Source organism: Ylistrum balloti, unplaced genomic scaffold, assembly GCF_031769215.1.
Source record: "Ylistrum balloti isolate Yb309-2 unplaced genomic scaffold, AGI_CSIRO_Ybal_v1 Utg369954, whole genome shotgun sequence".
NCBI classification, from domain to species: domain Eukaryota; kingdom Metazoa; phylum Mollusca; class Bivalvia; order Pectinida; family Pectinidae; genus Ylistrum; species Ylistrum balloti.
In genome coordinates this window covers 245,261-261,137 of record NW_026782055.1, presented here as the reverse complement: position 1 = coordinate 261,137, position 15,877 = coordinate 245,261, and the positions used below count along the sequence as shown (strand labels likewise).

General features: G+C 34.6%; 1 protein-coding gene across 1 annotated transcript; it reads left to right on the top strand.

Annotated features, from left to right (window-relative positions):
• Nucleotides 1-323: 323 nt before the first annotated feature.
• On the top strand, nt 324-13,992 carry LOC132547451 (ras-related C3 botulinum toxin substrate 1). The gene is made up of 5 exons (XM_060211206.1): nt 324-480; nt 2,127-2,198; nt 7,568-7,685; nt 9,511-9,573; nt 10,133-13,992. The coding sequence occupies exons 1-5, from the start codon at nt 446-448 to the stop codon at nt 10,421-10,423; spliced, it is 579 nt and encodes a 192-aa protein (XP_060067189.1). The 5' UTR covers nt 324-445; the 3' UTR covers nt 10,424-13,992.
• The last annotated feature ends 1,885 nt before the right edge of the window (nt 13,993-15,877 follow it).

Below are 15,877 nucleotides of genomic sequence, written 5' to 3'. Positions count from 1 at the left end.
CTATTTAAAAAAAAAGAAGGAAGAAAATAAAAATGATGCGCAGTATTTCCTAGATATACATGCAGTTGAAGTTGCTTGCACAACAATAACCGAAAATTCCTTGTCACCAGTTAATATAATGTGTACAGAAAATAGACATTCCAAAAATAACTTGATTAAATGTCTTTAAATAGTAACACTATGGATCCTTAAAATGTTTGCGTAAACGTGATGAAAAGCAAAGCGCCAAAATGATATACACACCGGCGTTATGTGCATAAATTATAATTCGGCTAACATCGTGCATAACCGGAAATACTATAAATAGTTCACGTTTAATCGTTCCTATATAAGAGGCGACAGCCATATTTTCATAGGTATTAAACTGGGAGAGGTCGGCCCATTATAAGGCCGTGATACTTGACATCAGAACTGGACGTCGAATAGCCATTGTATTCAACAGAACATGCAGGCCATCAAATGTGTAGTAGTGGGAGACGGGTGAGTTTAAAATTAGATGTAGAAGACCGTGTTACTCTCCTTTTTCTCTTCCGTCTGTCATGAGCTAAAAAATGCACTGGCCTCAAAAATGCTTTGGACCAAATAACTAAGTTTCTATGACTTCGAATTACATCGATTAGGTTAAAACATTTATTAATTATCGGAGTAAGTATTATTGTTTAGAGGTTTTATGTGGGATAATGCCTATTAGAGACTAATTAGTGGGAATTTGTGCCAGTGTGAACTTTGCCAAGTTTATGGACAATAGTCACTCTTAGTAATCACTTCCTGTAACTGGTGTGTGACTCCTGGTGCGTTTAACGACACTGAACATCTTGTCTGTGTCTTAGCAGTGACCAGAGGTACAGTAATACAGGGACCATCAACATCAAGGAAATAAGCTGTTTATAATGGAGGAAAATAACGGGGTCATTGAGATGACTAAGTCAAAAAGCCCTCCCCAGACACATAAACCAATTACTCATTACAAATGTTTTTTGTTTACACAAGTGTGATGAGTTTTAATTTCCAACCTTTATCAGTCATGATATAATTATCTACTGATTATGTTGTTTTGTTTTGTTTACCACATAATTGAAAGTGTTACATATTCCCTAAAAATATCATTTGATATTGATTAGCCAACAACATGTTGTCAATTTAAGTACAATATTCCTGACACGGGCTTTCGGTGTTTGTGTTGGTTGAAGTTTAGTACACAAAGAACTAGATGAACATGGAAATTTATGGTAAGAATACTATTATAAATGTCGTTAAGTGGTGCAGTAGCTGAACAATACATCTTACCTAGGAGACCAGTCTGTACTTCCCCAATTGGATATGTGCTCTTAATTCACTGTGTAGGTTTTCATAAGGTACTACAGGGACCCCATATAGACTGAAGGAGACTATAGCTATCTATCTATAATTGTCTTTTCTCTTTGGCACAGTTGATATGTAATTAACCACATTAACTAAAAATATCACGGATAGATGATGTAATCATCCACATTAAAAATGAAAAATCACGGATAGACGATCCAAACCTTTGCCACCACATTCAACTCCTCACATCCTTCCAAATAGGTCAAGTAGAATGATTAATACAAATTGATATAACATGTTTCTTTACTATTAAATTATATGCAGTTTATGTTAAATTTTCTTAATTTATGGAAAGGTTTATCAAGGATGCTACCTTTGCTTTATGTTTTTAAAGAAGAAAACATAATTTTTATAAATAGAAATTTATAAAGCTTTTATAAATTTCTATTTATTTAGTGAAAATTTTAGTTAATTACAAATATAAACTTGGTCTTGACTATTGAGGTATATCTGTTTTGATGACAGTTGTATTTTAGCCATGACTGCAAACATTGGATTGAATATGATGAGACAATTCCCTAAGACAGATGTGTTAATATGATGAAGTGACAAAGAATAAGGCACTAAAACATCACACTTGTCCGAACATATAGTATTCTACATAAAATAATGCTAGTATTCAATACAAAATGAATATGTTCCATGACTAGCCCTCCTTTTGTGTATTGGGTATGATTAAGATTTCATTATGGTGTCAGATTTTTTCACCTTAGTCACTAATAACGACCCTAGTATCACAAATGAAAATTGATATTTTTCAGAGCTGTTGGTAAAACATGTCTCCTGATCAGTTACACGACAAATGCCTTTCCAGGAGAGTATATCCCCACAGTGTAAGTATCATGCTTTATCATTAATAGCTTAGTTTGCCTGATACATGTTACTTTACATAAGAATGTAATACTTGTACTTAAAATACCGTCATTCACGTATATAACAAAGTACATGAGTAAGACTATATATCATTAATATATGTCAGAAGTGGGTCTCTTGTACTCCGTATGACCTACATTTCCTGAATCACTGATCATGACTTAGTAAACTTGTCTTATTTACTGTAATTGTAAAATTGTTGACATTTGGTCCAATTCAACCATTTAAATAGAGTGTATCTTATGATTGAATTCTAAAGCAAAGTCAACCTGTATCTGACAGTACACTGTAGATGTCTTGAAGCCGTACACAAAAAAGAAAAGTGTGTAATAAATATGGAGATATTTTTGTAATTCCATCGTGAAAATAACACAACTAAAAGAAAGCTTCCATTTGGCATCTTAAAGTACAAATAAATTGAAATAACAAGGAAGTGGTACCTAGAATAATGTACAAATCCTTGAAGTGTTTGTTGGAATGAACAAGTGTTGTGTGGGTCAGATACTGTGCTGATAATAAAAATGAAGTGATGTGTGTCATTGTCGACACTCTTTTCTGAAGAGGCCTGTATGGGAGGATACAATTTGTTGACAAAAATAACAGACTCCAAAGATATTTATTCAAGGCACTTATCTTTCCACAAAAATATAGACCTGTTTGTTGCAGGATTTGAAATTAAAATTATGTTTAAAACAACAGAAAGTTTATAAAGATTTATAAAACGGACCATTGAGAAATTCTACATACAGTAATATTTTAATTTTACAAAAAATAATGCTACCATTTAGTGATAAAATACTGTATTTCATTGTTGTCATAAAATCATGTTAATTACACATTAGGGGGGATGTTGTACCATACTGTTACCATTCATTTGGTTACAGCTTAACCTGAAGTAAAGTTCCAAGCTGTATGTTTCTCAGGAAGCTGGGAAACAGACTGGTATGTGTTGAGATGGATGTGTCCTTGGGCAAGAAGACACTTAACATTAATTGCTCTGGCTCATCTAATTTTGGGACTGATCAGAAAAACAAAATGGCTGACAAGTGGCCATTTTGAATTTTGAAAGGTTGTTATTGCTATTTCTTAGAGGGAACTTGACAGATCTCTCTCAAATTTCATATGTAAGTTCCCCATTGTCCCTAGTTTTGCTCATTTAGTTTTGGGCCAGATCATCTGGGATTTTGTCTTTGAAAACTTGTTATCACTATTTCTTGAGAACTACAGCATAGATTGTTCTCAAATTTTATGTGTATGCTTTCCTTGACCCCAAGTTTTGCCTGTTTGATTTTTGTACTGACCAAAAAAAAGGGCCCACAAGCACCCATCTTTGATATTGACTTCGAAAGTTTGGTTTCACTATTTCTTGAGAACTACTCTATAGATCTTTCTCAAATTTCATGTATAGGTTCCTTTAGGTCCCTAGCTGACTTTTGAAAATTGGCTATTGCTATTTCTTGATATCCTGCATAGATCTTTTTCAAATTTCATGTTTAGTTTCTCCTTGATCCCTAGTTGTGCCAGTTTTATTTTAGGACTGATCAGAAAAACAAAATAGCAGACAGTTTGATCATCTTGAATTCTGCCTAATTAAGTTTGTTATCCTGATTTCTTTGCTAGTATTGAATTGATCTTTCTTAAATTTCATGTGTAGATTCCCCTTTGTCCCTATTTGTGCACATCTGATTTTGGGACTGATCAGAAAAAACAAAATGGCTTCCAGGTGACCATCTTTGATTTGGCAGTTAAAGATTAATTTCTGTATTTCTGTTAAGGATTATTGTTTAAATTTCTTATCATTAAGAGTAAAAACAAAGAAGAGAAAAGAAAAAAATACATTTTACATTTAATGACAATGTACACAAATGTATTTTTACTCTAACAAAAAGAAAAGGAAAAAATTGATCATATCATAGGAATGGATTACATTTTAGTTTATGAATAGTGATGCTTTGTGAGCACACCTATTTATCAGTTTATATATTAATCAAATAAATATTAATTCATCATCAGTGCCATGTTCATGTCATGTTGCTGAAACTGATGTGTGAAAAGTGAGTATTGCTTGGTAATGATCATCTTTGAACACAAACAGTTTAGATTTTTTGTGGCTATATTAGTTTATATACATGATACAGCAAATAATTGTGTATCTTGAAACATACATATATGTACATAATATAGTATCTTAGATGGACCTGAATTTCACTTCCTGTTTTTATCGGTTTGTGGCGTACATCCTAGATGAATGTAGGAGTGACCTCTGACTGTTGTATTGAGGGACAACAGCTGACAGAGTATCCCTGCTAATTATACAATCTATCTGACTACTTTGCTATTACCAACCCTTCATTTTACTTGAGATTCAGTCGACTCTTGAGAGTATGAGTTTATCGTCTAAAAGTGACCCTTAGATATTAATGGACCATATCTATTTCATAAATGATTTTAACTTCTGAATTTGAAAATGTCACATGTCAACTGAATGCCATGGTTTATCTTTGTGTTGTCAAGTGTTAAGGTTCAATATAAACTTAAACATATGTTCAGCTACCTCAGACCTTTTGATTCTGTATAGAGAGGCATACACTCAGTGATAATTGTGTATCATTACTATACCTACTTCAGGAAGTTCTGCAGCGTTGTCCAATATTTACATACATATTCACCCGTAATGCAGATAAAACCTATTTACATTTTACATTAACTAATACACATTGATATATTGATATTCTTTATGTTACTGAAATAATAGACGAAAAAGACATTTTCTGTTGAATGATCACAGGTAAAATTGATAATTGAATACTAGTTAGTAATAAAATAACAACCCTTTTTAACTCCCTCCTTCAAAGTTATTGTTATGAAATTGAATGTCTGATACTTTAAGTCAGGTGGGGTGGTGAAGATCAAGTAGTTTACCTGAATGAAGATATACTAATATATGAATACTTCTTTTACATTTACATTAATTATATTTATCAATGGAGTGAAAACTATAAGATGACTACAGTAATTTCAGAATCTCTGTTCAGTTGTCACTTCAAGCATGACAATGAAATTAAACTATCGATTTATACCAGTATTTTATGTGGTACCAAAAAAACCCTCTACTGATTCTGATCAAGTTGTCATTTTGATTGACAATTCATACAGGGGTCAAAATAACCGCAAGCCCGTCTGCCCGGGGCCATCTATTGTAATGAAGGGCCACCTATGGTAATTTTCTTATATCTACCCCTGTTCATACAGTGAAACAATTAATTGATTTTTAATGTAATAAATTTAAAACAGTTTACATTATTTTGGTGTCTGTAAATTTTTTTGTTATATTAGGAGGATGTCGTGATTTATTTTCAAAGGCAGTCTATTAAATTTATGTTCAATTGAGTTTAATTCTTACATACAATTTTTTGAGTTTTAGACCAAACTGAAGTTGTTAAGGAACCAAAATTTCACTATTATGAGAAAATAAGTACATATCAAGATAACTTCCCTGTTACTAAACTTGGCAGGTACACAATCTCAATTATTTCTTTGTAGAGCACTGCATGTGTTTACAATAAAAAAGATTACAAAAAAGAAGATTACATATCACATTACTGTTTACTATGTGGTGGATAATTAAATGGGAAAAACAAAATGAAGTTGACTACTTTGATCTTATTACAAGGTTTGCTGTAGTCATGGATTTCTATCATTATGTTGCACAAGAATCCTTTACTTTTTAACTTCCAATACAACAATATGTTCAGTAATGTCAAACCATGTTTCACAATTAAATCATGTTTCACAGTTAGCATTGATTACATAACCATAAAACAAAACAATTAAGCAAGAACAGAGATAACAGGTATTTTAGGTGGAAGACAAAATGTATACCTTAAGATCAATACCATGTTTGTCTGTACATAACTTTACATGTCTGACAAAATACACATCACATATACCACAGACAGGTCTATATCCTAAAGGTCATAACTAAAGGTCAAATCACAACAATGCTTGTCTAGACTGTAGCCCTAAATATAACTATATATACATCATGGTATATCAGTGTTATAATTAGGCAGCAGGAGGTCACACATATAAACCTCAAGGTCACATAACATGGTCAGAGGTCAAGTCAGTAATTAGTTGGACTTAATTCTAAATTACTGACTATTTTGAAGCAACTTGTTCTAATTCTTTTGTTGGTCCTTACAACTGACTGGCATGTCACAAGTTTGTGTGGGAAATTATGTCTAGGTTACAAGGGCATTTACATCAGGAATGAAAAAATAATGTATAGAGTCCAGCTTTGTTATTTGTCATTCACTCTTTCTTTAAAATTGTATCTTTGATTGTATTATAGTTTTATATGTATTACACTAGATTATCAGTTAAGCAGGATTTATTACAGATGATTTGGATTCTAAAGTGAATCTCTTTCGAAGAAGTTCATTTTCATTTCTAATCTTTAACGGAAACAATTTTTAAAAGAAGTTCATCCACACTTTTTAGTTGAACTGTGCATATTTCATAATCGTTTCTACTGAAAACAATCCTCCAATCAAGTTAATGATGGAATGAGTAGGATAGAAACAGCTGAGTCTTGTAATGCTACTTGAAACACAGCTGTATTATAGAGCAGGACTGATCAGTGATAGGCCAGCACATGGTCTGTCAATTATACACATCTGTTCAGCTACCTCACTTTCTACAAGAAACACCCTAGAAAATACTCCGAGAAATATGGCTTTAAAGGTAGATTGGATTTGAAGCCAGCCTTACACAACCGTGCAGTTTACCAGAATAATATCCATGTAGGCCTTTGGACCAGTAAGATTTGTGTTCAATTTGTTTATACATATACCCTACAATTGTTTAGGTTGTTAAAAATGGATATGGAACGAATCAAAATCATTGTAAACATTTATGAGTCATATGTACTTGATGATTTATTTCTGAAATAATTGTTACCGGGTGAATAAATATAAAAATATTCTGAATGAAATTCAATGTCTATGTAGTATGACTGATTGGTGCTCATTATATGATATATAGATATGCCATATACATCATAACCAAGAGAACATTTGGTTTGCTTAGATTTCATGTAGAATTCTGGCAAACTAAGGATGGTTATTAACAAACTTATTTCCAAATCGTCAGTTTGGAGAAAAAAGTGATTCAGCACAAAGTCCCTTATTTATAAGGTTTATATGGTAAGGCACATACAGGTATTAATTAAGACACACATGAAATATTGAAAGTTACAAAATTGCCATTTCTTGATCTTGAATTATGTTTTATGGAAAATTACAATTGTGCTGCATTTAATTTGTAGATTTGACAACTATTCTGCAAATGTTATGGTGGATGGGAAACCAATCAACTTAGGACTCTGGGATACAGCAGGACAGGAAGACTATGACAGACTACGACCATTGTCTTACCCTCAGACTGTAAGTCACCACCCACAATATACTGACCATTGTCTTACCCTCAGACTGTAAGTCACTACCCCCAATATACTGACCATTGTCCTACCCTCAGACTGTAAGTCACCACCCACAATATACTGACCATTGTCTTACCCTCAGACTGTAAGTCACTACCCCCAATATACTGACCATTGTCCTACCCTCAGACTGTAAGTCACCTCCCACAATATACTGACCATTGTCCTACCCTCACACTGTAAGTCACCTCCCACAATATACTGACCATTGTCCTACCCTCAGACTGTAAGTCACCATCCACAATATACTGACCATTGTCCTACTCTCAGACTGTAAGTCACCACCCACAATATACTGACCATTGTCCTACCCTCAGACTGTAAGTCACCTCCCACAATATACTGACCATTGTCCCACCCTCAGACTGTAAGTCACCTCCCACAATATACTGACCATTGTCCCACCCACAATATACTGACCATTGTCTTACCCTCAGACTGTAAGTCACCTCCCACAATATACTGACCATTGTCTTACCCTCAGACTGTAAGTCACCTCCCACAATATACTGACCATTGTCCTACCCTCAGACTGTAAGTCACCTCCCACAATATACTGACCATTGTCCTGCCCTCAGACTATAAGTCACCTCCCACAATATACTGATCATTGTCCTGCCCTCAGACTGTAAGTCACCACCCACAATGTACTGACCATTGTCCTACCCTCAGACTGTAAGTCACCACCCCCAATATACTGACCATTGTTCTACTCTCAGACTGTAAGTAACCTCCAACAATATACTGACCATTGTTCTACCCTCAGACTGGAAGTCACCACCCACAATATATTGACCATTGTCCCACCCTCAGACTGGAATGCTCCACCCACAATATACTGACCATTGTCCACCCTCAGACTGTAAGTCACCTCCCACAATATACTGACCATTGTCCTACCTTCAGTCAGTAACTCACCACCCACAATATACTGACATTGTCCCATCCACAATATACTGACCATTGTCCTACCCTCAGACTGTAAGTCACCACCCACAATATACTGACCATTGTCCTACCCTCAGACTAAGTCACCAACCACAATATACTGACCATTGTCCCACCCACAATATACTGACCATTGTCCTACCCTCAGACTGTAAGTCACCACCCACAATATACTGACCATTGTCCCACCCACAATATACTGACCATTGTCCTACCCTCAGACTCTAAGTCACCACTCACAATATACTGACCATTGTCCTAACCTCAGACCGTAAGTCACCACAAATGGTAGTATAATGACTATTGTCTTGTCCTCAGATTATATATCATCGAAAAAGGTACACCAACCATTGTCCTGCCTTCAGGTTGTAAGTTTCCAGAGGCGATATACCAACTATTGTCCTACCTTATATTACAAATCAACACAAATGGTACACAGAGCATTGCTTTGCCCTCAGATTGTAAATCACCACAAATGGTACACAGAGCATTGCCTTGCCCTCAGATTGTAAATCACCACAGTATTATTCTGACTCTAGTCCTACTCCAAATTGTCAATTATCCACCATTGTCCTACCCTCAGACTGAAATTTGCTACAAACTTGATGCAAATGCATTGATTTCATAACACATAGGTTGTATTTTTCTGTGTCAGTTTACACTTGTAAGTCTTGGAAATAATTGATTTTCAATTTCTTTACATGTTGTAATTGAATAACTTTTTTTTTAAAGTTTAAAGGTTTAAATCAAGATAAGGTAAATGAATTAAATCAGTGATTTTTGTCTTAAAATTTAAATATGTTTCACTTTACTCATTGTAGGATGTGTTCCTGATCTGTTTCTCACTTATAAGTCCAGCAAGTTTTGAAAATGTCCGAGCAAAGGTAAGTAAAATCTTACAATGATGTCCGTGAACAAGAGTTGAATATCATGACTGGGTATAAGAAACACTGTTATATTGAATAACATAATGACAAGTGTATCACCAGTTGGGAAGACAAAAGCACAAGGTGTCTGATTAGTGGAGAGAAATGCTGGTAATATTATTGATTATTATGTGCAGGCAGCTCACCTTACTGATGGGTGAGTGAGCTTTCACTTGGTACAGTGTCAGTCCTTCAACTATATCTGTCTGTCTTTTACTTTAAATAGTTTATTTTCTGAATTACCAAGAGGATCATGATAACTGGCTGAAAATGAAAGGCAGTTAGTAAAGATGCATGAGTAAACTCGTTCACTGAAGTGTTTTTGCTCATTCGCTACTGAACTGGCGAGTGATACCAGCTCTTTGTGTCGTTGGTATTGGAAAGTCTTATTTCATCATGTTGATTTGTAATTATTGATCCACTTGAAGAAAAGAATTAGCACCTGTTGAGGTGAATGGCTCAATTTTAATAGTGTAATTTTGTTGCATATAAGTGATTTGACTGTCCTATGTTTTAGTGGTATCCTGAAGTCAGTCATCACTGTCCAAACACACCTATCATCCTGGTCGGAACAAAGCTTGATTTGAGAGAAGATAAGGAGACAATTGAAAAGCTGAAGGAGAAGAAGCTGTCCCCAATTACTTACCCTCAGGGCTTGGCCATGGCCAAGGAGATCAGTGCTGTCAAGTACCTTGAATGCTCAGCTCTCACCCAGAAAGGCCTCAAAACAGTATTTGATGAGGCAATCCGAGCGGTCTTATGTCCAAAACCGAAGCCGAAAAACAAAAAGAAATGTATACTCCTTTAATCACATAAACATTTATTTCAAAGAATTATAAGGGAGGGATATCAAAAGAAAGACTTGAAATCAGTGGAAGACAAGAGTGAAACTTGATTGTTTCATACTGTGCTTATTGAATAGATACAATTATAAATAAGCCAAAAGATGTTTTGGTTACATGGATGAGCAAAATTAGAAAATTATCAATAAATTTGCACCATGTGGTAAAATCTGTATAAATCCTTTATCAGTTATAAAGATATAATCACAAGTATGAGACATATTATATGCAGCATTGTATGCAATGAAAGTTAACTTGCCTTGGTAGGATTTGTAGGATGTTAATGGTGAATGGAGCACTCTCTTGTTGTAGGATAAACATACCAGCGGTTTACTGTTGTACATGTTGTGGGTCTGCAAACAATGTTAAAGTGTCCTTGTGTCCTGGCTGTAAGCTCAGCTTTCATATGTGTGCTGCTACTTTTGTTTAGGTAATACATTTGCTCATGATATTCTTTTGAAATTTTTATCTTTTTAATGAGAGTCCTGCTTATTCCAAAGTGTATGTATATACTTTCTGGTTGGCTGGTTAATATTTCCTTCCATGCTATTTCATAGATGTAGAGTGTACTAAATATGTTGTTGTTCTTTTGATGTCTACATCTGAAAATTGGGACGGTAGCTTCATATTTTGTATTTTAGCACAGACAATTTTATTGGTACACATTGAGACTATTAAGTATATTGATTGTACTAGTAAACTTGTTTAATTACATGGTATCATTCAAAAGTGAAAAAAGAAAATATTGAGGAGAACAATTCCTGGCTTTAGAAGCAGGAATCTTGCTTTTTATAAAATAATTTTTGACTGTGGCATTGTTTTTGTACATGGTTAAATGGGTAGCATTACTTTTGTACTTACCTATAAACAAAGCTTCTGTTGTGCTTCATTATCGTTGTGGCGATAGATAGATAATTCTCTTTAGGATTTCATGGTTATCTCCCTTACTGTACATATTTCGTTAGTGTGTGAAGCGATGTCCAAGACCTGCCTAACATCCAACACTTTTGCTTTGATGTTGTAAACACAATCGTGTGAATTAAGTGATTTCGCCACATATTCATACTTATTTTGATTCCATTTAATTCATCTAACAGATGTTTTAGACCTATAGATAGACTGTTATGTTTCACTTTGTAAATAAAATTTTACTTTTTAAAAATTTTCGTCCTATAAAATCTCTTGCATCTCTTACATTATATATATGAATAAACTTTTATTAGATTATCAAAGTACATGGCATGTACTACTATATTTACATTGTGCATGTTGAAATGTGGTGAAAATGTTATAGATGAGTATTGAACAGTATACATATATATGAATGTGGTCAGAATGATTATATTTTCAAATTACTTGTCCAGCTATGAAAGGTCAACAAAATCATGTGATCACTAAAAAGTAATATCACCGAACACATTGTATGTTTGATGTCGAAAAAGCTGCATTAAACGGTCCCACTGTTTTTTTTTTTTTTTTTTTGGCATGGTAAAAATTTTGTTTAAACACATTTTATTCTCTTTCATTTCATTTAATTTTCTTTATCAAGAAAACAGATTGAAAGTTTCTCTTAAAATATATATTTAGTTTATATGTTGACAAATTTTTGTTTAAATCTTGGAATTATCCTTTGAATTTCTGCTACAAACTTTGATGGTAACAATAGAAGGCTCTGTAAACCGACCCAGAAGGGCAGCCTGCATCATCATGGCCACTTGAAATCTTTTGGAAATTATGAAAAAAAGAAAAATTGTGCATACAGTTCTTTTCATTTTTGTCTGCATAAATAATATTTTATAGTTTACAGGCAGTGAGGAGTTTCCAGAAAAATATTCAGTGAAATCAATTTTCTGTATGCCATGGAGAGAAATGAGTTTTCCATGAGTGAGCTGTTGTTTACACGACCCGTTGTTCCGTGTGTACTGTTCAACCTTTGTTTATTATTGAAGTGCTTGGTTTTTACACTGTATCACACTACAGGTGTCATGTTTGTATAGTTTGTACCATATGTAATCATATTACTGTATAGCTTTATAATGTTTAAAAAAAAGTTAGCCATGTATTGTTTTCTCGTTCATCCTGGAGATGAGTTTTCTTTATAGAACTTTAATTCTGGGTATAATCTTTTTCCACTGTTCCGATCTTGTGGTGGTGCATAGTGATACATTTTATCCATATCCAGAATATATTTAGGCAGTAGGTGTTAAAATATACTTGGTATCAGTGTAAGGTTGCTTTTATCCACATGGACAAAGCAGTTCATCAACATGTTAAATGTAACCTTTCAGGCATTCATTGTGACAGACTGTCAGGTATTAATGTAGGCCATCAGACTCATCAGAAAGCAAAAACAGATCAAAACATCTCTGTTTCTTACAGATTCCTGATCAAACCGCTTATATGAAAGTGGCCTTATGTTGCTGGTATGAGGAACTGAGTTTACCTTTTTTTTCCTTTGTTTTTGTTTTTTTTTTTTTTGAAGGGATTACATTGGGATGGGGGGCCCAGTCATAAGTATAAAGCTGTTCATATAATAAGGTATGTGTACTGATATACAGACAAGGTGTAACTAATTCTAATCATTACTCTGTATCTAGTAAAGCATCTGGTATTGTTTAAAGGATTTGTTTGCTGGAATGATAAATCTGAGAAAATCCCCCAACGTTAAGATCAGTGTATTTTAGCTGTATATTTTATTGGTGCTTGTCTTTGTTAGAGGCAAACATATAACTGCTGCCATCAGTATGTCACCTCTATCACCATGGTATTGTGACTAGTGATACCACTATCACCATGGTGTTATTGTGACTAGTGATACCACTGTCACCATGGTGTTATTGTGACTAGTGATACCACTATCACCATGGTATTGTGACTAGTGATACCACTGTCACCATGGTGTTATTGTGACTAGTGGTACCACTGTCACCATGGTGTTATTGTGACTAGTGATACCACTGTCACCATGGTGGTATTGTGACTAGTGATACCACTGTCACCGTGGTGTTATTGTGACTAGTGGTACCACTGTCACCATGGTGTTATTGTGACTAGTGGTACCACTGTCACCATGGTGTTATTGTGACTAGTGATACCACTGTCACCATGGTGTTATTGTGACTAGTGGTACCACTGTCACCATGGTGTTATTGTGACTAGTGATACCACTGTCACCATGGTGTTATTGTGACTAGTGATACCACTGTCACCATGGTGTTATTGTGACTAGAGATACCATTATGATTTTTAACTGTAGTTTAGATCAATGATATATTTTAAGAAAATTAATCATTTACTTTTTTTGTTGTTGTTGCCTGTCTTGATGACTGGCATTTAAAGAAAATCTTGAAAATAATCATGGCATATTGACATGGCAGTTGGTTTATATGATTTAGCCACTGGAATGCAGTGTTCAGTTGGCACAATTTCAGACATGTTGCTTTCAAACAATCATTGGGGAGATTGTATAGGTAAATAATATCATGTAACATACAATTAACTTCAGCTCTTTATTTAATAAAATGATACTTGCTAATTTTGTGGTTTTGTTGTGATATTGATTACATACTGTAAAACCATCCATTTTCATGGGGAATTTATTTTCATCGATTTTATGGATATTCCTAAAATTTATATGTCCACAAAGTTTTTTATGAATAGACATCATTGAGCAATACTTATCCACAAAAAATCATTTTTTTAGGTCACCTGAATCTCATGGTGACTTATCCTAATCACCTTTATCTGGCGTCATGCACCAGTAAACAATTTAATACTTTCTTCGTATTCTCAAAAAACCCTGATGCGATTTCAATGCAACAGAAACCCTCCGTGACCTAAGATGAACCTGAACTGTGAATTATACAGTTCCTACCCCTCAGGGTTCAAAAATCTTCTTCTCAAGACCCTGATATGATTGAATCAAATCCTCTTCATGAATTGAAGCATCTTTAGGTGCTCTACCAAAATTGTGAATTTCATGGCCCCAGGGTCGCACATTTTTTTTATTACCAAAATGTGTCTTTCATTTCCTCCTGGGGAGGAATATTTCTTTTAGACTTTACAGTAATTTTCATAGAAAAAATTGCATTTTTGAGCATAACTTCTTAAGAATTATCAGGATAAGATGACAGTTTTGATGGCATGCATTTATTGACACGGGCTAACTTTATTCAGTGTCACAATTTCTAATTCATGACACTTGTAAACTATCCTTTAACATTTGTACTCAATGTTGTTTATCTCTGGTAACCATCAAGGCCGCTAAGCCTCTTGTTTCTGAGAAAGCATAATAAACCCGAAATGCCTAAGCATTTCAGTACATTTGACCCCTGTGACCATCAGCAGCCTTGGCCTTTGAGTTATCGAAAAGTCATTTTTAAAAAGATTTTAACTTATTTGATCCCTGTGACCTTACAAGCGCATTAAGGTCATTTCTATTTATTAGGGGTCAAATCAACTTTCTGAATTTAAGAAATGATTCCCCACTCTCCATGATGTTTTAGACTAAATTTTGTTGAAATCCATTCAAACATTAAGAAAGAGTAGTATTTTGAAGTAAAATCTCGTCTCACTTCTCGTTTTGGGGCCACGCTCCAAAGTCCCTAAGTGTTGAATCAACTTTCTGAATTTAAAAAGTGATTCTCAATTCTCAATGATGTTTCCAACAAAATCAGGTTGAAATCCATGCAAGCATTAAAGAAATAGTAGCATTTTAAAGCAAATATTGACTAATTTTCCCATTTGGTGCTGCGCCACCCGAAGGTCCCTAGAGGTGAAATCAAGTTTATGAATTGAAGAAATGATTGTCCACTCTCAATGATGATTCACACCAAATTTGGTTGAAATCCATTCAGGCATTAAAAAGGCATAGCCCTTTTTGGGCCCGCCTCCAAGTCCTCTGGGGTCAAATCAAATTTCTGAATTGTAGAAATAATTGCCTACCCTATGTGATGAATCATACAAAAGCTTTTGCAATCCACCCTGGCAGAAAGGTGTAGGGTTCTAAATCTCATCTCAGCACCTCCCCCTTTGGGATCCCTGTCCCTCAACCCCTATGAATCTAAATTCTGAATTTAAGAACTGATTACCCTTACCCGATGATGTATCGGACCAAAATTTGGTCGTAATCTGTCCAGGTATTAATGAGGAGTAGGGTTTTAAAGAAAAAGTGTACCCTTGAGGCACTGTGCTGGATGAAGCATGATGACTACAGATCACCTTGACCCTTCGGGTCAGATGACCTAATAAATACATTGATTATCTATGGCTATTGTTCCATGAAACTCATCACCAAACACCTTGCTGGGCAGGCAACACATCTGCTTCCATGGAATTCTTGATATGACCTTTTGAAAAGTTTTCACTTGTGGACTACGTTTTTGACAGTGTAGTTGACAGTGTGATTTGGTTTACAGCGT